The sequence below is a fragment of the Phoenix dactylifera genome, chromosome 17, assembly GCF_009389715.1.
Source record: "Phoenix dactylifera cultivar Barhee BC4 chromosome 17, palm_55x_up_171113_PBpolish2nd_filt_p, whole genome shotgun sequence".
Lineage (NCBI taxonomy): Eukaryota > Viridiplantae > Streptophyta > Magnoliopsida > Arecales > Arecaceae > Phoenix > Phoenix dactylifera.
In genome coordinates, this window is record NC_052408.1 from 8069677 (window position 1) to 8093551 (window position 23875).

The following is a 23875-nucleotide window of genomic DNA, read 5'->3' on the forward strand; positions in this document are numbered from 1 at the left end:
AGGTAGAGTCTGAGAATTTATAAAGTCGGCGAGCCGGTCCGGTTCGGTCACGAGGACCGGACGCCGAACCGGACCTCGAACAATTTTACTTCATAACCGCGGCAGCCTCTCGCGATGTCACCACGATACGAAACCATGGCGGCAGCGACGGAGTCCGAAAGCAGCTCGGAGAGCGTGGTGGCGCGGCCGGAGGCGGCGGCGGCCGGGGACGTAGGTGCGGGGGAGGTGACTCGATGGGTGGAGTACGCTGTTCGGCAGGCGTTAGATGTCAAGAAAACCCTCGGCGACGCCACCGATGCCACCCTCCGGGCCGCCAAGTCCAGGCTCGTCCACGCCGTCTCCGCCTCCAAATCAAGTCTCCAGGAAGCCAGAGTACGTCCCAGAATTCTTACTATTGAGGTGTTCGTTTACTCTTTAATTCCAGCATATTCTCACTTATTTTTACGGATGATTTAGGGCATGATGGAATGGGTTCAGGGCCAGTACGCTGTTGGCGAAGAGTTGGTCTTTGGGAAGATTAAAGGTTTAATTTTGTTGTCGATCTCATTGTTTATGTTTCTTTTCTTTCTTTTGGCATCTATTTTTGTTTCTATTGTATTTTTTTTTCCATTTTTTGGGAAACTTATATAGTTCTATATCGAATTGTTCGCAGAGGGCGTTATTGTTGCATCATCACATCCGAACCTCTCTCTTGGAATTGCTGGAACAGCAGGGCTGGTCCTGTTTAAAAGTAGTTTCCTTTTCTTTTTTGTTATTTTTCAATTTAATTTGCACTTTTTATTTTGTGGCTGCGGTTTTCAAGACAATATAGATGGGATTAGTAGATTTGAACTTTAAATGTTGAATGTTAAGGCTAATAATCTCTCCGAATTAATAAGTCTGAGAGTATATAACCTAGTAGTGCCCCCCCCCCCCCCCCCCCCAAAAAAAAAAAAAAAAAAAAAAAACACACACACACACACAAAAAAAAGTTTTTCTTTATTGAGAGTGGTCTAGCATCACTCTTGACTTTTCTTTTAGAGTAATGATGCGAACTGTAAAATCTAATGGTATTTATTCTTTCAATATGTAGGACCAAGGCGCTTTCTGATCTGGAATGTGAGGCGTATTTTCGTAAGTAATGAGGTGGGCATGAGAATTTCCTCCTTCTGTTTTCCACATTATCATTTTTGCTGTATAGTACTTTATTTTTGCATAGGCTAGTGTAAGATTCTAACTATTAGTTGGTAAACTTTGTTTCTTTCATAATATGACTCCTTAAGTTACTGGGTCTCAAATTTTGAGAGAAAAGGTTGGAAAAAAGTTGTGTGCAGAAATTACATGAACAACACAGATAGGTACAGTTGCTGATTCCGTATTTCGTCTCAAGCAATCATAAACCTATCAAAGTTGACTTATTACTTAAGTTAGAAAGATAGTAGTAGCTCTACTTGTGTAATTATCGAAGTGGGGATGGCTTGATTATTTTTTTGGGTTTCTCTTAATGATTAAGTGATGATATGATGAATGAAAATTTTGACCTTAGGAGCACAAGTCTTTCACATAGGGTGGTGGACTTGCTTCCGAATCTCTCCCAAAGCTCATGCTGAACCTGCTTCCTAGATGTGTCTTATTCATTTTTTTAAGAGATCTGCTTCTGTGTACTTGCAATTGAATCCTTTCTTGCACCGACACTCGCTTTTGGTAGCTAAGAATTTGTCTACTTTCACAAAGCCTACGTCATTTTTTTGTAGGATTTTTTTAATATTTATTAATAATTTGGAGTTAATGAGGATGTTGAACAACAAGTTGAGTATGTCTTTTTGAAGTGGAAGCTAAAACAAGACCGTTGCTCTTTTTACTTTCTTTTTTCTTTTTTTCATTTTCATAAGTTGATTCTTTAGAAGCCTTAACTTAGATCTCCCTTTAATATTCAATAGAATAAGCTTCACTCATGGAAAAGTTGAAGATAGAATTTTTGTAGTAAGTCAGGTTCTCATCATCTGTTTGCTATGTCTAATGCTATCCTATCTAGTTTACCTCCTTATTGTCTTAGATGTTGAATTAACTACTTCAAATTTTGGAGAAAGGTTTTAAATGGTGTGGGATGGAATCGTTCCAGTTTTTTATGGATTGTGAAACCCTACGTACCGACGCCTAGGACCGTGGATGTCCTGTCTCATCCTAGTCCATTTCCCGACTTGTCCCATGCCAACACTCTAGATGATGGGATGCCTTGGCATCCCATAGGTATTTAAAATGTTTTTTAAGTGGTTTTAATTTCAATTATATTATGTGCCAGCTTTCTAGATTGGGCAAACCATATCTGCCTTGTTCCTTTCTTTCTATGGGCTGTTTTGATCCCTTAACCTATAGGCATCAAATTTTTTGATGATGTATTTAGAATCCAATTACTAATAGTAGAAGTTGTAATATCTGTCTTGATGACATTGATGAAACTAGCTGGTCTTCTTTCCCATCTATATATATTTTCTCTTTTCTGTTTTAGTTTATTTCTTTCAACCTGAGGCTTGAGCAGTTGCCTTTGGAATCTTGAGACTTTCTTGGATCATGACTTCAGTCCCATGCAGATCTTGTAGCTTTCTATTAACATATATGTTAGGTAATGCAATTTTTATTTCTTGTTTTATTTTTTGTTTTCCTACTGGACAAAGCTAAAAATTGTACTAATAATGTCAATAATTAATATTGACCTTGCTTTAGAAAAAATCATCCCTGGAAGATCAATTAACTCTGTTGCACTTTGTACTCCAGTGAAGGAGTTGAATGCCACACCATTTCAATATGTCTCTCAAGATATATCTGCTTCATTATTCACTACCTCTAATCTATATGTACCTAAGATATTACACAAAAGCAACCAATGCATTTTTCAGAATGTTTGCAGCATGAAATTTCATGAGCAGACCAAGCAATTGTAGTTCTTTGTCTTGATCACCACTGAGTTGGAAAATTGTTTCTTCTTGTTCTTTGGGATACTGCAAGAAGAATTCTTCCTCTGCTCACAATTTTTTTTTGAATAAATGAGTTCTTCATTTCTGGAAAAGTGCTGGCTTTTTCAGGTTTTAGTTTCATAGAATGTACATAATGCTTATTTTTATGTAGTTTGAATGTTCAAAGAATGTTATGTGCTTCATTGTGTAAAATTTAATTTTGGTTTGAACATCTATAAATGGAACATAATTTGATATGACACATTGGGCTGTACTGTTTCTTTGTCTACAGTCTTTGCTTTCTGATGCTCAAGCCAATGTAAATGAGTTGCGGCAATCAGTCAATCTCGTGAAGAATGAAAGCAAAAAATTAGAGGTAATACTTTGCTTTTAGAGGTGTATAAATGATTTAGTCTGTCATCCAATAAGTATTTATAGTCTTATTTTGCTTTTAGGTTGACTGAAAATGGTAATGCTGTTTATATCAAAAATTTAAATAAAAAAAGAGGCAAAAATAAGATGCAACCAGGGTGTGTTAGCCATGTCAAATCATGTCACTTATTATTTTTCAATATGGCATGTTTACCATACCATCTGTGGTCTATATGGGTTTAATACTTGATATTTCGAACCTTGGTTGCATTGAACTGACATTAGATTTTCTACCTAATATTTTGTTGATGGTTCACCATATAGTTCATTATGTGCATCTGTAGATTCTTGGCACCAATAAGATGATAACATGATGTGAAAATTGTTTAATGAAAGTGATCTTTTAAGGCATTAGGTGGATCTCTTTACTATATCTGACCTTTTTTCTCTTTGATAGATGTCCTTTGTGGTTAGATATTTTCTCAGAAATGCTTATACTTCAGCATGAATATTCATGGCATTCTTTTAACCTTTAGTAGCTCTGCATATAGAGAATTCTTGGATTTGTTGATTCTCGGCACTCTGCCATAAAAAGAATATGTTAAGTGACTTCTGTTGAATAGAAGTTCTTTTTTTTTTTTTTTTGACAGATTGTTTTGTGTGTCTCTTTGTCTTTGAGTAATTATACTTTTGGTACCTCGTCGCTTTAAGATGACAAATCATAATTGGTGTGGATTAAACTGGTCTGAATTTTTCCCCCTTTTTTTGGGCTGGTCTGACAAGTTTGAAAATTTTAAAGATACACAGATAGACACAACAGTTACATAAACTTTAATACCAATAAATTAATAATCTATGCTTATATGGCTCTTCCATTATAAAGTAAATTTTCTCAGGTAGTCTTCCAGATCTTGAAATAGCCAAGATCATTATCATGTACAAGTTTATTTCATTCGCCAATAACTATAGGCATATAGACAATGAAAGTATTCTTTCTTGGATAGTTGTATTTCCTTCATTTTTCTCAATATTTAGGTTAAAAAAAATTTGATTGCTAGCCTATAACATTCTGTACCTTGTATTCCAGGAAAGGGCTTTAAAAGCAGAACAGGAAATGAGAGAAGGAAGGATGAAGCTTATGTTTGTCATCTTCCTCTTCTTCAAACATTTCATTCTTCCTGTTTTTTGCCTGCCACTTTTTTTTTTTCTGGGTTAACAACTAGGAATGTTAATTGCAGAGAAGAAGGTCGTGGAATTCGAAATGAATTACGTTATGTCAACAAGATTGAGAGAAAAGCATCAGGTATGCAGGAATTGATATCTTCAAGTTAGAATAATAGACAAATTGGACTAACATAGAGATGGTTGTTCTTTTTAATGTTTTAATTGAAGTTGGTTTTGTCTTGTCAGATCTAAAAGATGTCATTAATGAACTTCCCATAGGAGAAGCATCTCGGTACCGATCAGAGGTTAGTTTCTTGCTATAAACTTTATTTGCTCCTTAAATGCTTGTTCTTTCAATACCATTTTTACACTGCCGTTTCTATATGATTAGCACAGATAACTTTGAATTGTCCACTTGTCATCTGAGGTTTCACATCTGTCTTAATCTAAAACTTTAATTTTTACCCAAATAACATGGGTTTGGCCTCTTGTAGCATATACTGATGCATTAATTTTTCAAGAAGTTCAACCTGAAGCCTATGCTCTTCAAATTGGTTATGAATACTTGAATTTCGATGAGAGGTTCTAGTAGGAAGAGAATCCTTAGGATCATCTAGACATTGAAGGGATTAGCAAAAGAGGGTGGAAAACAAATTCTAATACAAGAAAGTGCATTCATTTCTAAGGAACAAAGAATAAGCTATAGAACCAAATTGCTAGCTATGTCACACATGCAAATGAGGTAATTATTGCTCTTGACGCTTTTGTGTTTCTAGAATTTTGAGTATCTAAGTTTGTTCTCATTTCCATTGGTGTGTAGCTAAATAGCTAATAGATCTATTTTCTCACTCCTCAATAAAAGGCAATATATGGATCATAGGATGTACTGATGCATATACCAATTGTGTAGTGGAATATATTTTTTTTCTTTTTTGGAATGGAGGCTTGAATAAGTGTATGCTTAGAAGAATTCTGAAAACATTTAAAGGGGACCTTCCTATTGGACCAGAGCATAAGAGTTGCCTGAATGACGCATCTACAATATGCTGAGAAATTGATCTTTTGAGCTGTGACTATCGAGATTTATTCATAAGCTATTTTGAGTTGGTCATTCAACAATAAGTTAACCTCTGGAAGAGCACTCTTTTCAACATGGGCGGTAAGATTTTCATCAGGTTTCTGGGTTTAGCTGGAAAGCAACCTACCTACACGACCTTTACCCTGAGAACTATTATTGTTGACAGACTTGAAAAGGTTATTGCTAATATGCTGATTAACAGTTTGGTTCAATATTGGCAAACTTCCTGTTATGTGGAAAATAATTGTTGACTTCCTATTGTGTGGAAAATATTACTAGCCATTATGGTTTTAAGCATACCAACCTTAAGATCTGAGCATTTACCTGTGCAAACTCTTATCATTGAGCCATTCTTGTTGACATGAGGGTTTTGGATGCAGACTGCATACTTTATACTAGGACAACAGAAACTGTACTGGAACTGTGGCATATTAACCTATAGCAGTATCTTTTGGATAGGCGCATGAAGAACAGTGGATGTCTAACATTTTTCTGCAAACATCTCTATTTAAAAATTCTCAAGCCAAATTCTAATAGTCATGAAATCCCACTCCTTGCTTTTTGCTAGTTTAAATCACTGGATTACATGGGGTTGTGGAGTGAAAGATGCTGGATGGGTTGCATCTGGATTAATCTATCTTCTAAATGGACTGTCATGGTTAGGGGTTGCCATCGTGGGAAGGTGAACATATATGTGCGACATTTGTGTTTTGTTGTCCCTTGACCCCAGTCTATTCGGGATTTATAGTGTGGCATATGGGGGAGGGGAGAAGATTGATTTGCACAAAATATTTGATTCATAAATTTAGGAGATGGAACTACCTTGTGTCTGTCATGCACAAAATTTAGCATGCATAGGTTGAGGTTGTGGAAGTGGTTGAAGTGGGAATGAGTAAATTAGGTTGGATTGGAGCATTTGGTGATCAGATTGGATCAGATATGCATTCCTAACCTGTTATTTAAGTAGACCTAATTTTGACTCTAGATAGAATTGATTCATGGACAAAAATATCCAAATCAGATTGGTCGTGCACCAGGTCATGGTTGGCAGCCATTGTCACTTGTTGCTTGCCTGCATCGACTAGCCACATGATTTATTAAATGAAACCACGGATCTGTTGGGCTCCTAATTCACTATATTTCCAGAGGAGTAATTCTAGGTGCCCCAGTTATGCGCATGCAGAAAGTTCTCCTGCCACATGGTGCAGGTGTAACTCCTCGAAATTGTATGATAGTAGCTGAACATTGAATTACCGTGCGAATATCAGCGAACAAGGAAGTTTTTGGGTGCGCATAATGGTATCCCCAAGCTTTTTCCACAGGAGGTGTGACTAAGCAATCTACACGCATCTCTGAATAGGCTGGACATTGCACCATCGAGTTGAATGCCTGTAAACCAACCTTGTATGAAATCAAAGAGTTGATTTGTCTCGCTTCATTCTAATAATGTGTTGATGGTGCTGCTTTCAGGTTTCTGCCCTTGCCTCTCAGGTCAAGAAAGAGAAAAAAGCTCTCAATGGTGCCCTGTCAAAGATTATCAATTATGGAATACCAATGTGATGGTCCACTGATGGATTTCTTAAGGTCATTTTTCACATAAAGAGGTTTTGACTTTTGATATATAGTGCTGCGGCTTATACTGCTGGAGCAAACGGATGAAGAAATGTTTCCCTGCCACCAGGGAAATAGTAAAAAATCTCATTTTCTTGTAGCTTCTCTGCTCATAATCTTGCAGAGCCCATAAGTACCCAATTTCTACTTGCTACGGCTGTGGTGACAGTATCTATTTGATGAGTTATTTTTACTTTTCTTTTGCTTCCAGCATAATAAATGATTTCATCAACCTGTCTTCGACGTTTCCAAGGACCTGGAAACTGGCAGCCTCTTTTATTGGCATGTCCGTTACATCCAGGACGCAATATATCCATATATTTAATTTGATAAAACAGCATGACAAGCTGATTTCAGTCCAAGAGCCAGCTCCTGTTACAATCTCTCTCTCCCCCCTCTTCCTCCTCTTTTTTCTGGGGAGAAGGAGCCAAAGCAGCAGCCACTGATGAAGCTTAAAATTTCAGCATCTGTTGTTACGTTGGCAGAGGTGTGCATTGTTCTACTACACTTTATTTATTTGGATCATTTCTAGACTTGTAGCACACTGCTGCTGTATAACTCCTTTGACACAAGCACTGCACCAAAAGATTCCTGTTGAATTTGAGCATGATCTTAGCTTGACTGGCTGCTGCCCCTTTTTGTTCCAAGGGCTTTCTCATGGAAGAGGTCCAGGGTTGGAATTTTGGTGGCACCATATACCTTGAGAAAAAAAGAATTCGAGCATTACATTTTTTTTCACCATAAGATGGGAAATTCCTAGGCCCGAGTACTTCGATCTTTATGAAGCAGCAGCCAAAAAAAGCTCCGGCCATTCCGCCACCGGCGGTAGCCTCACACCACCACCTATGAGAAATCGATCGAGATGGGCAACCTAGAGTTCAATTGAATCCGCCCTGAGAGCGAGTAGGACCCCTCTCCGGCCTATGAACAGGGCTACTTGTATGACATCAACCAAGAATGGATTGGTCTTTAGAAGGCGTACTGCATCTCTTAAGCTACTGGTTCATGGATGACAGGCTTTTGCAAGATGTCCGACGTTGTGCGTGGAATGAGAACAGCAGCAAGGAAACACGCACTGGTGCGAAGGGCCCTACTCCACTGGCAAAATAGAATGACAGGGGATCAGGTTATCATGAGTCATCAAAGCTCTCTCACTGTTGACTTCCTATCACCGGTTGTGGGGTTCACACGTTTCGCTGATTGCTTTACATGATCTGGCTGCTGCTATCACCTCAAATATAACAAAATTCTCTGCGACTTAGAAATCTGACATCCTGTGGTGCGTGTTTCTCTTGATCTCAGATACATCAAATCTCAAATTGTGTTCTGGGCGGCAGCAGGACCATGCATACTTTGGTGAAAACAGAAGCTGAACCAAAATCATTTTTCTTGACGATTATTACTACGGAAGGCATCGAGGTTTTATCCATTTCAGGCCAATAATTTCGAGTCGAAGTACATCCCATGCATCCACAACATGTGTTCAGGTGGACGTTTTTAATGCCATAACACAGCACCAATCTATTGTCGCACTGAATCACCAAAATTATGCGAGAAGTATAAAAGATATATATATATATATATATATATATATATGAAGTGAGTAATAAAATACAAAAGAAGACGCATGGAAACATGAGTATCACCTCACAATCCAGCACATAAACAGCAATACTAAAGAAGGGTACTAGGAATTCTTCCATGTCCAGGATGGTACCATGCTTATAGTGTCACCTTGGAACAAAGAGACCAATCTCTATATAATGAATACATCACTCACATTAGAAAAAAGAAAAGCTAAATTTGGGGTCTAGTCAAGAGTTGACTCTAATACATCAATTTATTACCTAAAATAATAATATATCGGTATTTTTATCCTAAATAAATCAGTTTCCACATAATCGAAATTATATTACAAGGTTCATCGTTGAATTCAACATGAATTGCACTGTTATATTCCAAAAGCAGCGAAATGTTTATAAACTATCTTCAGGATTATCACTCTTCAGGATTATCAAAGCAATTTCCCTATTCTTATAACAAGGAAAAAAATGTTTGCAGATCAGCCGTTCCCATCTTCAACTCCAAAAGGATGAATCATGTTTCACGTACCATCAATTCCATCTGGAAAAGGACAATCTGTTAACTTGATTCTGATACATGAATGTTAAAAAATTCACTCTAGCCCTCTGTGTGTACCAACATGCACTAAAATCCAGTTATTCAATACTGAGTCTGGTGACTCCATGATTAAGTCAATAATAATATTTTGTATTTTATCGCAATGAATTCCAAATCAACCATATACTGAGCTAGCTGCTTCAGCTTTCTAGTGTTCCTGATAATACTAATGCAATCTCTTTCCATCCATGTAACTTATCCTTCAATTGAATTTCTTCCTTCTGGAAGATGACACAGCTCATCAGATCTTTAACACAAAGCAGCAGCATGTAATCAATAGCAAAAATCAGAATGTCAACTATCCTTTTCCCTTAATGATTCAACAAAAATCAATGGCCTCATTAGGGAAAGCAATAGTATAGAAAGCCAAGAAGAGAGCAGAAAATAAAGGATTGACAGCAGGAAACTGCATCATGTCCAGAAGAAGCAAAGCAAGTTCAGAATAATTTTTCCAATCGACACAATGTCTTTTTAACGCTAACACTCTCCTTAGCAAGCCAATGTGATAATCCATTTCGTCCTGCAAATATAATATATTTCTATTGATCCACCTAAGACCTCAGGCTGCCTCAGATTTTGACCAAATTAACCAAAACTCAACTCTGACAGAATTGCTAACCTCATCACGTTGAAGCCAATAAGCAGATCTCTTGTACATAAGACCATAAGGACCATAAAGTTCAACCATGACTCGGATATTGAAACCCAACAAAATCTCTTAGCTCCACACATAAGAAGAATCTTCTCTTCATTTTAAAATAGATTGTAACAGCATATGCAGAGTAAGCCTATGAAAATATTTCAATACAAATAGATCCAAATAGCAGGTTCAAGCAATGACACATCAAGTAACAAATACGCACCGCAGCCTACACATTCAGTGCTACAGATCAATTCTGTGTTGAAATAACACAAAAAACACACAGATGCATGTTTGCGTGTGTGTGTGTGTGTGTGTATATATAGAGAGAGAGAGAGGGAGAGGAAACAGACTGTATAAAGAAAAAAAATTAGATAACAGAGTGAAAAGGTGTGCAGCTGTATGCCGAAAACCTGATGCAACTTCTGCTTTGACAAATCAAAAAATTGCCCTTGCCTCCATAAATTTTCTTATCAAAACATACTCATAATAGATTGGTCTATAAATAAAATGGACAGTTTTTATTAATTACTGTCAGGTCACATGAGTAGCTGATCAATCCATACTGCTAACAGAGTAAAGCATACTCGAGATTCTGGGAAGCATAACTGGTATGTCTGCAAGTGCCTGGTTTGTTCCTCTCAACACTGCTAGTATTATGTGCCTGCAGGAACCAAATACCTTAAGTTGGCTTTGAAAGATTATAAATATTATCAGTTACATTGCAGTTCTTGTCTATTATATAAGCAGAAGGTAGTCTACAACTTGTTTTCCCTCTTGAACTAAATTATCGGAATTCCATATCATATTTGGTGTCAGACCAGGGGTTCCTGTACATGCATGTGCAGACATATTGATGTTGTGTTAAGATTTGATTTACATTACTATAACAAAGAAGCTAAATAAAGTAAGAAAACTGACCTACTCTTTTCACAGAGCCAACTGAAATGTTCGACATTCATTATCTTGAGCTTTCACATATTGAGTCACTATTAATTGCTTACAAATTCCAGGAAAAACAGTCCTATGAATAGGTAAGGCACAGTCCTCTCTCTCTCTCTCCCCCTCTCTCAGAAAAAAAAGGAGGTAAGGCACAGACACAATGTCGAGACTTGATTTCAAACCACACGATCTTTATGCGATGGACAAATAAAATCAAGCATATCCACCATCTCATTTAGAATTTTTCAAAGCTAAAATCATGCACACCTTAGCAACTTAAATAGCACAATAGATATATTTGTTATTTGTTGCTTATGATTTCTTACAAATAATATGCTTACTATTTTTCCATTAAAAATGTTTCTCCATAATACACTCATTGAATGTTCCATGTTTTTTCACCATCCACAGCACAAAATCAGCTTACACCGAGTCCAAACATGCACTACAACTAGCATTACACAAAATAAACATTTAAATCTTATCAATGGAGAGACATAAATTACACAGTAATGTAGTTGGCAAGAGAGAGCAAGAGACAAAGGAAAAAACTCCCATCAATGAAGAGAAATTCCCTATGAAGGGAGCATGGTCTAAAAAATTAAGAAAATGCATAAGAATAATCCAACTGCAAAAATTTCAATAGATCACCAGGAATGCACATAAAGATGAAACATACATATATAAAAATAACATCATTTGGATTCATATTAACAATATGATAGCAATAACATAATTTAAACAATGGCACCCACAATCCAACCAAATTAACCAAATTAAGATTTTGCTTGGACTCAACAAACTTATTCAGAGGTTTATGAAACCAAGTGTTTTAGCTCAAGCTACATCAAATCCACAACAAGCATCAATCTCTCCGCGAATTCAAAGAGGCAGTGCCAAAGCTACTCATAGAGCATCCAAAGTACTAATTGAATAGGACCCCTAGGGTCCAGGATAGGTGAAGCAGAGTGTACCCTGTGAGAGAGCACGGCAGCTCCTAGACGTCAAGCTCAGGCACGACGTCAGCCTCGCCGCCGCCACTGCACTGTGAAGGGGGAAGAGTGACCCATTCAAGCATCCCAGTTCCACCGGAGACCTTCATAAAACCACCCAACAATCTCATATTTTATCCAAAAAGACCATTTTTACAGAAAATAAACCTTAATTATGGGGGGCGGACCTCGAGAACGATGGGAAACGGCGAGTTGGAGAAGGGGAGGAGGAGGCGGCGGTTCTGGTGGCGGCGATTCGGGCACCTGCAGCGGCAGAGGAAGGGGACGGCGTCGTTCCCTTGGATTTGGGGACGAATGATCGCATAGAAGAGAGCGAGATACGGTTTAGGGATCGAAGGCCGGAGACCAAAGCCATGGGGGAGGCAGACGAAGCTCCCAGGTTTCTCCCGGTTTAGGGTTTACGGAGGGTTTCGAGTATGGGTTCTGGTACTCCGCGGAGCAGCAGGAATGCCATAGTGTCAGCAGTCTCGACGGCAGATTGATCATCCGCATAAAACTTTCTCTACGGAGCTTCTCTTCCCTCCTTTTCTCTCAAAACAAATAAAATAAATAAATAAGTATCCTGCCTACCTAGGCTTTGATCATGTTTAAGGATATATTATGAGTCTAAATCCAAGCTTAATTTGATCAATTTGGAACATTGAGATCATCTAGGTTAATTTCGATCGGAGCTTGAGTTTTGAATTGTTTTCTTGGAAAGTATAATCAAGAGTATGAGGTTCTCAGGGGCTTAGCCTAATTAAAGTTGTTAGATCTCAATCTAATAGCTGAAACGTTTGTTGGATACATATGATTTAGATTGTTGCCTGCATAAATTCTATAATAAACCAACTTATGTACAATGCTATTACCTGGATCTCAATTGCTTAGTTAGGTGCAACCACAATAGGATGTCACCAGAGGGCACTAGGGCAGTGAATTGATTTACTTGCAGAGGTAATTGTTGGTTTACTTGCAGAAAAGTATTAAAATAACAAATCAACCAAGTGCTGGTTTACTTGAGAGAAAGACATATTGTCATGAGGAAGTTGGCCAAGGCTAATGGTAAAATCTGTAGGTAATAAATTCAGGATATAAAAAAAACAGTAATATAAATAAGTACTTCAGTATTTTAATCAGCTAGGGATATTCTGAAACAAAGGGTGTAATATGGGTAACTAATAAACTGCTAAGATATGAGTAAAAGAAATGAATGGTACAAAAATATGAGATGTAAACTTTAAGAACTAAAATGAAGTTTTGTCTCAAAAGAAAAGAGGTGAAAAAGTGGGCATCTATGGCTAATATTCCTTTCCAGTTTTGTAATATATTATTTTTCTGATTCTCACAGATGTATCTTTTCTTATTTAATTTAAATTATCCGATTTACCAAAGAGTAAAAAAAAAAAAGGAGGTGAAATGAAGTCATTACACAAGCATACCACCCAATCAAGTGATGATACATGCATTTGTTCTCTTTTTGAATCTCCGATGCGACCTCTACGTACAATCCCCAACAATGACTTTGAACATTTGGATTCCTAATTTTGTGTAAATATTCAAGGTCTATCCAGTGCATAGTTGATATGGAACTAAATACATTTCAGCACTGAATATAGCATGTATTTATAAGTTCGAGGCTTTCCAATATGACTTGGGACTCACGTAGTGCAAACAAAAATAATAGAGAATCTGCAGCCAATAAAACCTCCAAAACTAACTAATGATGGAGGTAACCAAGTTAAATACATAACACAATGGAAAAATCACATTAGAAAAGAATTTTGCAATAATTGATTATTAGCTACAAAAGTAAAGATAGATAAATACTTAAGCTTCTTCTCTGTGGTAGCCTCCACGACCCAATGACCAATACAAATGAACTCTATACATTTAGGAGGGAGATCAATCTTAAAACATGCCAAAGAAGAAAGGACAGTTGATAAGCATTGGAATGGTAGCTAACGGCTTCAAAACATAGGAAAATCAAGTCCTAAAATGCGATGCAAGGAATGTCACCTTAACTATGACCTATATAATTGGATTAACCAGCAAGATCACATATGCATGCCAAAAACCTTCCATTGGGGTCAATGATATCAACCTACATCTAATACGAGTATAAAGCAGTAGTTGTGGGTGGGGGAGTAGATAGGAGAGGTTTAGCTGAGGGTTAGGGTTTTGGCAGACATCGAGGAGGAGCGGGTCGGGCGCCATGGGAGGAAAAATGCGAGGTTTATGATCTCGAGAGAAGGGGTGGTGGTGACGCTCCATCTAGGTATCTGCGATCGATGCTTTTGTCACGTGAAAGGCACGTGATATTGAATATGGTGCAATTGGGCCGGCATTACCTGACCCATATTTTGTCTAGACCAAACCAATAGGACACTTTGGAGCCCAGGTTGAGATTGGGCTGCTGCAAGATAACAACTAAGGGAAAGGTAAGTGATCTAGTTAATTTGTATTGATTCCCTCACTGTGATTTTCTGGCTATACAACAAGGACACAGTTGTTAGTATAATTAATGTTCATATTGTATATTGTATCTTTTCATTCCATGTCTTTTATCTTGATATGTACAGCATGCAATATACAATATGTATGATACAATATAGAATATGTACAGTATAGAGTGAGACATTGGTTCAAGCAAATCAGGTGGCAAGCAGTTTAGCTAATAAGACTTGCAAGGTCTCAGATCTTTTCATTTGGTTCAAGAATGATATATGTTGTCATGGTTTTGAATGGTTGTAATATGGCCCTTGTTCTTTAACGCCAGCCACAACCCCATACCACCACCACCCCCAAAAAAAAGAGTTAAAAAAAAAAAAAAACATGTACTTTAGTAACCTTTGTTACCTAATTGCAAGTGAATAAGCGCAGAAAGCACCAGACTCTGGCTGCTATGAGTTCTCCATAAGAGCAACAAACTTAAGGCAATCATGTGGAGCATCTGTGAGAGTAGTTTACCATTAAAATACTAAAACCAGTTCTTTATAATTCTTTTTTTCTGTTCAAAAAATAATAATAATAAAATACTGCAACAAAAGGGCTTCTCACAAGAGACTAACATGGGAGAATTTCACATTATAGACTAGAAGAAAGTGTATCTATTATACCATAATTATTTTTCTTATAAAATATCTAGGTCAAAGTGGCTTTCAACTAAAAGCTCAAAAGATATCTAGAGATCTTTTAGTGCCTGCAAAGCCAAGCCAAGGCCTTGCATATATGTCTCCATATTCTGCTATATTAAGGGGGTGTGTTTCCTATCAAAGATCCAAGAAAAAAGAAGAAGAAGAGAGCTGGAGCTCAAATTATTTTCTATATAAACTAACAAACTCAAGGAAGCTATATATCATGCTGGAGCTCTAAGTCCAAGCTGTTCAAAAATCTCTCTTTCGCCATTCAGAAATCACAACCCTGGTATGTAGGGTTATGCATGCAAGCTAGCCAACAATTTTAGAATCATGACAAGGTGTTCCAGATCTCAACAAGAGTATAGTTTTTATGCCTTTTTTTTTTTGCCAACAGATAATATTTTACTAATTAGAAAATTATCACTATAGACAATTTGACAAAACCATGACAGAACCCCATTAAACTTGTAAAAAATCCACATTACATGCTTAGGTGGCAACCCCCCTATGGATACTTGGTAGATCTCCAGAGGAGGGAGATTAACAAGCTTTGCTGCAGTTTTTTATATGATAACAACTGGTTTAGCATGGTTGCACCACAATTCTTTTAAAACAAAACAACCTATTGCACATCAAGGGGCTTTGCATGAGTGCACCGTGATCGCAAACTGATAGAGGACAAAACCAGCCATGCCCCCACCCCTCAGCACACATGCATGCTGTCCCAGTCGTCTTCCCATATAAATGAGATGTGGGACTAAAAAAATGTTGGCACGAGAGCGAGAGGCCACGCAAGGTCCAAAGTCTAGTGAGCTGTAGGCATGGCACCACTGCTATTAAAAGCCAAGGGCAGTAGCAGTGAATGTAGCCGTTGGCCGAGGGGGTCGTACGGCTGCACTGACCGGGCGCACTGGGTTGAGAGCAACGGGACGACGAGGGCGGCCGGGAGGGCTGTCCTTGTTGTGGGAGCGGGCCACTCCCTGTCCGTCTCGTCGTCAATCCTCCCCCCCCTCTCGCAGTCTCGGTGCTGGGATTTGCTCCACTTTTGGTTGGAAGGAAATGGACCCAAACATCTCTTTCACTCTCCATGTAATCCAACGTCGGTGTGGATATACACGAAAGACAGCAAAGAGAATCATTCCATATACTGGATTTACTTTTCAGAAAACAACAACAATAACAACAACAAAAAGTAAGGCTTAGATGCTGCCACGTGTCTGCGCTTTTTGTCGAGTGACGTATATCGGCGTGTATTCTCCTTTTATAATTATGAAAAGCCATGCATGCATGTATTTGGACTGCGGCCCACACTAACATGCGACATATATAATTGTACATGATTGCCATGCATCGGTATTTTCTGCTTCACGTGCATATGTAACTTCTCCAATCTATTGTTTTTCTTGAGTTAATTGTTCTTCGCACCTATGTCTAAAATTTTGTATCGTTGCTAGGGTAGTTGGTGTCCGGGCGATGCATTGAATTGCATTGTGGTACATCTATATGGGTTATTGATACTTGTGCGTGACATACACGGCTATTTATTTCCAGCATTATACACATGTTTATAACCTCACTTTTGAAACAAGCTTGTTTGATAGTACTCTCATGGCTGCTGACTGTACTAACGAATAACATATGCTAATTTCCAAAAAAATGTAGGATGCTAGTAGATTATGTTAGATAACGAGATTAACAAGTCATTGTTGGTCTTGAATTAATGCTGAACTTTATTAGAACACATCTACAGGCCAGCCGTGTCTCATGATGCAGTGAGAAAAAAAATCCAATGTATGCTTAAAGGATACCGAAAAAATGTTGACGATTGCCAAACCAATCTAGTGGTTGCTAGCTATCCTGTATACTGTTTACGAAAAAATGAATTGATGAGTTCTGTTATAATTTGATGCCTCCGACCATTCTAATGTATTGTATGTATCTAATAGAATGGCCTACATATACCAATTCCATGTAAATTATGGGAACTCTAGAAAGCCACTAGATTTACTATCTCCTTCATTGATAGAATGCACCATGTCATCCTTACCTAGATTTCTTACTTCTCCTTTGGTGCCTATGCTATATATCTTCTATACAAATATTTTATCTCAGGGTTGCTTAATTATTTTCATAATTGTACATATTTCACTCTTTTCTTTGCCAAGATGCGTTCACATGAACAAAAAATACTCATAGGAGACCATCAGCATTGATTATTTTGTCACCTATGTCCTTCTTGTACATTTACACAAGCTCAACATGGTGCCAAAATATATGATCTTAAATAATCTTTCTACTTGCTTCCGTGTCCGAAAGGATTGAGAAAGTCATGTCATTCAGCTGAAACCCTAGGGTTAGGCCTAGCCTAACCTTTCATCCCAAACCTCATCCTCTTCCACCGCTATATCGTTAGGCAATGTCGGTACAAGGGCAGTAACACATTCCCTTGTCAAAATTTTAATGCACATAATTGCAAAAGAACTGATCTTTCTCTTTTGTTACTGTTTTGATTTCCTAAGGCATTTTATCCTGCTGCAAATTCATTTAGATGTAGTGTATGGTTGAAGGAAATAAGTAAAGCGAAAGGAGAAGGAAGAAAAGCAATGAAACCTAAAGCAGCCTCCACGAGCATTTAGTAAGATGTAGCTATTGCTTGCCCTGCTATACCTATATCTGATAGGCTTTTTAATTTGGACAACACAACACTGTAGCATCCATCCATTACTTCATGTCCCTAGCAATGCTAACAAGATTCCTCTTCAACCAACTCCAAACACAAGTGATTGGTGGAAGAGAAAACTCGAATAAACATGTGCGAGGACCTATGCAAGCGTATATTTAGTCCCACGTCGGTTATTTGTTGGAGAGATCTTAGATATTTATATAGGATCAAGGAACCCAAATAATACCTTCCGAGTAGTCTTTTTGGGTGAGGTCCTAAATTATTACAAATGGTATTAGAGCGGACCCGATTTATAGCCCATGTAGACTAGGAGATACTACAACATGGGCTCATTGAGGCTGACCATGAGCCGATCGTAGTGTTTGTGATTATAATTGAATGGATTCAACCGATCATGGTGCTTGTGATTAGATTTAATAGGATTCAGCCGATTGTCATTAGTTATTCGCCGAAAAGATCTTGGGTACTTATACAGGATCAAGGAACCCAAATAATACATTTTAGCTAGCCATTTTGGGAAAAGTTCTAGGTTGTTACAATATATGCCTTCGGTGTTTTGTTATTAGACTCCTTCTCATGCAATTACAAAAATATGCTTCATGAAGTGACATTAAGTCATAATAGGATTTTTTTTTTTCTTTTAAAACACCACCCTTAGAAATTCTAATAGCAAAAAAAGAGCATTCCAGAAGACAACCGTATCAGATTTTATGGGAAGCTTGCTGAACTTTGATCATGAAAACACTTGTATTCAAATTTTGATGCTCTTAATATGTTGTAATTATTAGTTTGCAATTACAAACCCATTGATAGATATATTAGAATGGTTAAAGTTTTAGTCGAGGGAAACCATTATGAAGATCATTAACGAAAATGACCGAACCATTCTGCAATTATAACATGCTGCTTCTTTTCCCTTCAACCCTTGAAATATTAGTAATGGAATCATCTACATTGAAAGGTTCTCCATCCTAATGTTCGTGTCGAGACAAATCTTTACCGTGAATCAACGGTTCCATTGGCTATAAAGTAGTCATCTTTGTCATTAATCTCATGTCAAAGATAGCTTTGTCTTCTTTCATATTGGTAGATTATTCACTTATTAAAACCTCCAAACGAGATAGTGGAGAAATTGATCTAAAGGTGGGAAGCAATTTCTATTGGTGCTTCAATAACAAAAAAAAAAAGAGAAGGAAATCTATCAGCGCTGGGGTAGGAAAGTCATTGATCATTCCAATAATAACACAAGAAATTCTCACTGTAGAAGGTCTAGTCTTAAGATTATCGCTTGGAAGTAATCAAACTTATACTCTTTTTGCCACAGGGGACGCGAAGGCACTGCCAGGGATCAATGCAAGCTCAATCTTTAAAGGAAAGAAAGAAAGAAAAATAGAGATAGAAAGACAGTAAAATAAGAATTACAAGTGTTATGAGAAGGATACTTGTGGAATCCTCAAATTCAATAACTCGTAGTTCTTAAATATCAAAAAGTTGTATCTTAAAGTCCTTCATAAATAAATCCATGTCATATTGATATTTGAGTGCTGCTGATTCTAACCTTATATCTAACTAAAGGACTTCTAATATAAGCAAGATTTTGAAAAATCGAGAAAAAATATCGATGTCTACAGTAGAAGATTTTGGTCATATTTAATCCTAGCATGCACTAGAAGTTGCTCTATGACTGCTGTAGATATCAAAGGTCCTTTCCAACAAGTCCAAGATCACTGCAATTCAAAGAATTATGCTTTTCTGAAGGTTGCTGAACAATGTAAACTGTAGTAGGCTTCAGCCTTTTGATCTGACAAATATCAGGATCTATGCCCAAACAAAGTTTTACGATGATCGAAAGAAAATAAATAACATTCTAAGGCATGCGCAAATTTTCTAGTATGGATGCCTCTTTAAATGAAGCCATCAAAAAGTTACCTAAACCTATTGTATCTTTTCCTAATCAAAACCTAAACCTATCACAGCACCAGTTGAACAAGTTACCTACCATATGTTATAAACTAACTAGGGTAGATTATTAGTTTTATTCAAAGAACCAATATTAATAACCCAAATCTTGATCAATTTCATGCTAACCATTAATTCACTATCTTGCGAACCAAATGATCAAATCAAATAGAATTTATCTTTCTGAAGAAATCAATTAAAAAATTGAAAGAAGTTAACCTCAGAATCAGCTTGAAAGGAAATGCATAAGCCTTTTTTTTGGGTAATGGATTAAACTTGCCCTTCTGATAAAAAGTTTTCCTCACACAAAAAAGAGAGAGAGAGAGAGAGAGAGAGAGAGAGAGAGAGCCTTTTTTTTTCAAGTGGAAAAACAGAGGAATGAGTCATGGTCCCCTGTCAGCTAGGATTAAAGAGGTTTTCTTTTGAGAAAAAGATGGGTTTCCCCATAATTCATTTCACGAGATGAGAAAAAAAAAAAACTTATCTACCACTGAGAAGATTGCAGAATGGCTAGGATTATATATATATATATATAAATATATATATCTGGGTGCATGTCATTCATGGCACAAAGAGGGGACTGGTGTGCAGAGGCAGGAAGACATAATAAGCCATGCATATTCTATTTATAGCATTGGGACCTCAGTTTTGGTTGGTCAGTGAGATAGCAACACCTCATAATATGGACGCTCAATCATCAAAAACGTGATTGCCTTCTTCATGCTCAAGTGTACATCAAAGACGAACGGGACAAGTAACCTCTTCCTAGTACTAATTTTATGGACAATTTATGAAGGATTTTAAAGAGTAGGTGGTCATAAGTTTGCATGAATAAGAATCTGATCACGAACAGAGTTGTTGCATTAGTTGGACAAATCTAAGCGCAGATATATGCTATCAAACGAAATGATGATGAGTTATGCTGAAGGACATTCAAAGATCTGAAAGCTCTCTCTCTATCTAATTATGTACCGGCAAGGAGCTTAATTTGGAAGACATAACGGAGCCTACCACGCTTTAGATTCGTGGGAACTTAGGGCTTGTTTGGCTCACACAGAGAATTTTATCTTACTGGAATATTTTTCCTTGAAAGTTGACATCTAGATATATGATATATAGAAAAGTGGTTTTTTTTATGTTTGGTTGACAATAAAAAAATGATATAGAAACACACTTTGCAGAGTACTTTATGTTTAATTGAGCATCTACTTCTCTAAAAAAATTATATAAAATACATATTATACCCTTAATAAACTTATATAAAATATCTGCAAAACGACACATGCATAATTTTTAATAGCTATTTTAAAAAATTTGAAAATAGGTTGAGTTTTTAGATTTCTAACCATTTTTAGTATTTAAACAACTTCTTATATTGTGGTAATTTTTAATAGTTATTAAAATATTCTAATATTAAAATTAGCAGAATTGCTTTATATTATGGTAATTTTAATAGTATATTTTTAATAGTTTAAAATATAAAGCAATTTCAGAGTTCTATCCACCGAACTAATCCAACTTAGATTCAAAGCAGATCATGTCGGATCCACTAAATCCTCCTTTTCTTAGGGGAAAAAATCCTAATAAATTGGATTGTTCTTTCTATATATTTACTGAACCAACTTGGATTCGAAGCAGACAGTTTTGACTTCAAATCTTCTTCTTCTCAAGTTGATCTTCATCAGATTAATCCTTCCACTATTCTGTAGTTTCAATAATAAACCAAGATCAAATTATTTCATGCTTCAGGTTCTGTAGACAAACTGTTAGCAAGTGGAGTGGCTCCAAGATTTTAGTTTGCTTGTATGTTATGATGTTAGCAAGATAATTAAGCATTTTAAATATCTTTTCTAAATTTTCCCATGGATGCATTTTTCCTCTTGCATGTGGCGAGCTACTATTTAAAAAGCAAAGAGCGATTACAAATTTTAGATCACACTTCTTATTATAAAATGAATGAACATTTATGTAATCTTAGCATTCATATTGAGGGCGAAGTACTCAAGATCAGGATATGAAATTTTAAGTTACAAGAAAAAGCTGTCTGAAAACCCTATATTTAGCATGATAAAAATTATGTATTATGCAGGAAGTCTAAGATATCGCCAAGAGTGAGCAATGACAGAAAAAGGAGAATCTGGATTTCCATATATTTTATGAAGAAAGTTGAAGCTGGAAGAGACAAAGGTTATCTTAAATGAGGATCTCAAGATTTATCTCTATATTTATTTATTTATTTGACATAAAAGGATTTAACTTTATTAGTTGCAGATGAAGGATATATTGTCTCAACAATTACTTTGGGTCATCTTAAGTTCCATTGGAGCATCAAGAAGCTTATTGTCGGTTAAGCCAACTTCATTAATTCTATGAGATGATCAGAAGTATATTTACCTGAGACACGAAACAAACTCGAATGCATGCACTTTAATCCTAAAAGGACACCACATATTCTTCATGTGAAAGCACAGGCTCAACTGAAGCTGAATTAAATTACGATCAAGAAGAGCATGCATGCTTTCATCATGATAATATGTGAAATTATTAGTGGAATCAATCTTCAGGTAGTACTTTGAATAAATAGAAAAGAATCATAAAGAATGCTAAGATTAGTCTTATTCGAAGCACAACTTATATCCTTCCAAACAAAGTATATATACTACAGAAAAATTAGGCATTGCCGACACTTTTTAATATATATACCGACTCTAAAAAATGTTGATAGTTTCATTCCTGACGCTTTCTATAGCGTGGCAAAAGTATCGACTATGCTACCATCGAAAAACCAACTTTATGATGCTTTTTGTTCGCATCATTAGTTACAAAATATGCCGACGCTTATAAGCATCGCTAAATACGCCAACGCTTCCAAACAAAGTATATAGTTCTTGCTTTGGACACGACATAGCACAATGAAGTTTGTATACTCAGGCAAGTATAATGTTGCACTCCAATGTAGGGCTGTTCTCTTAAGTATTTCGTTGAGGCAACCTTGATAGCCATTTATAAGGTTGTTTGTGGAGAATGTCAAATGTCGCATGGGCTAGAGGAGGTGGAAAGTGTTACACGCGCATAGGAGTAAGCTTTTAAAGAGGAAAAAAGGCCATGAATTGAGCGGCTGACGATATATCTGTAATCAAGTTCTCTTAAGCAAGGCTGCTAGATCAAGCGAAAGGTTAATTGAAAACAATCGAACTGGGAAGGAACCTATGTGCAAAACCATTGAATGCGATAAAGAATTCTCTCTAACACATCCGATGAGATAAACCTTGTTTTTATAGAGGACTAATATATGACAAGGGATATAAGGTATGCGAATAATTATCCAAGGTATGGGAGTCCATTACTTCTCATGTTTATATTAGAATTCTATTCCTAGTTTATCACAATTTTTTATTCCTCTTCTAGTTGGAATAGTTTATCTTTTAGTGCTAGTCTATGTTAAGTAGATTGAGTCTTAGATTTAATATGCAAGAGTTTGTTTTCTAGTGAGAGATAATGATATTTTTATTTTATAGTAGGAAAGAGAGTATGGTTTTATAAACAAGAGGAGAGAGGAGAAAATCTTTTTTGGCGAGGTGAGGCATCTTTGAGAGTAGGAGCCAAACTCTTTGTTTTTTCTTTTGTATAAATTTGTTTTTTCCTCCCTAATTTTTTTTCTTCCACTACTATTGCTTGATTTAATTGATGATTATTCTGGATCCTGAGCCGATGTATTTGATCTACATTTATTAGCATATTGTTCTACATGATATTAGAACTATAGGCTTTGAGATTGGTTGTTCATGTGTTTGTGCTTCTATATGGTGTGAGAGTCATAGATTTTGAGAATGATGGTTTTTGTGTTTGATGTTATATATAGTATTAGAGTGAGGCTTAAGTGCGATCATGCGGTGTGCAATTTCGTTAAATTTCTTCAAAGCACAATATTTGGAGTGGCAACTTTATCAACATTAATATATCAAATGATTGTTCTATGTGGTTCTAGATTTTCTAGTAATTTGTTGTGCATGCTGACAAGCATGTGGACTCTATCATGATTCAATATTTGGATCGTGATGGCCGACTTTATCAATATTAATATAGCTACTCTTGCTACCACTACTTGTCTTGACGACTTTACCAACATCACCATGGTTGCTTTTGCTGCCACCACTTTTCTCCATAAGTTGAACAACAT

The 23875-nt window shown here is 36.7% G+C and overlaps 2 protein-coding genes across 3 annotated transcripts; one reads left to right on the top strand and one right to left on the bottom strand.

Annotated features, from left to right (window-relative positions):
* The first annotated feature begins 12 nt into the window (after positions 1–12).
* Positions 13–7520, top strand: LOC103712238. Its single transcript, XM_039114861.1, has 9 exons — positions 13–372; positions 457–523; positions 653–730; positions 1073–1125; positions 3226–3309; positions 4393–4445; positions 4544–4608; positions 4716–4774; positions 7018–7520. Exons 1-9 carry the CDS (start codon positions 115–117, stop codon positions 7105–7107), a joined length of 807 nt encoding a protein of 268 aa, XP_038970789.1. The 5' UTR covers positions 13–114; the 3' UTR covers positions 7108–7520.
* A 1310-nt stretch (positions 7521–8830) lies between these two features.
* On the bottom strand, positions 8831–12363 carry LOC103712236 (protein NONRESPONDING TO OXYLIPINS 2, mitochondrial-like). Of its 2 annotated transcripts, none has more exons than XM_008798709.4 (3): positions 12102–12363; positions 11896–12017; positions 8831–9282 (listed from the first exon to the last, which is right to left on the bottom strand). In XM_008798709.4, the coding sequence occupies exons 1-3, from the start codon at positions 12287–12289 to the stop codon at positions 9263–9265; spliced, it is 330 nt and encodes a 109-aa protein (XP_008796931.2). In that variant the 5' UTR covers positions 12290–12363; the 3' UTR covers positions 8831–9262. The 2 variants fall into 2 exon arrangements, with proteins under 2 accessions (XP_008796931.2, XP_008796932.2); XM_008798710.4 differs by lacking the exon at positions 8831–9282 and adding an exon at positions 10319–10643 and having other exon boundaries at positions 12102–12360.
* Between the last annotated feature and the right edge of the window lie 11512 nt (positions 12364–23875).

What these genes read in the sequence shown, in the direction of transcription:
- LOC103712238 (XM_039114861.1), top strand. Translation starts at nt 115, where the DNA reads ATGTCACCACGATACGAAACCATGGCGGCAGCGACGGAGTCCGAAAGC. An exon ending in GTATTTTCGTAAGTAATGAG is followed by an intron (nt 1,126 to 3,225) that starts GTGGGCATGAGA and finishes CTTTGTCTACAG; the next exon opens with TCTTTGCTTTCTGATGCTCA. An exon ending in CATCTCGGTACCGATCAGAG is followed by an intron (nt 4,775 to 7,017) that starts GTTAGTTTCTTG and finishes TGCTGCTTTCAG; the next exon opens with GTTTCTGCCCTTGCCTCTCA.
- LOC103712236 (XM_008798709.4), bottom strand. Translation starts at nt 12,289, where the DNA reads ATGGCTTTGGTCTCCGGCCTTCGATCCCTAAACCGTATCTCGCTCTCT. An exon ending in CGTTTCCCATCGTTCTCGAG is followed by an intron (nt 12,018 to 12,101) that starts GTCCGCCCCCCA and finishes GGTTTTATGAAG; the next exon opens with GTCTCCGGTGGAACTGGGAT. An exon ending in CTGCCGTGCTCTCTCACAGG is followed by an intron (nt 9,283 to 11,895) that starts GTACACTCTGCT and finishes GTCCTTTTCCAG; the next exon opens with ATGGAATTGATGGTACGTGA.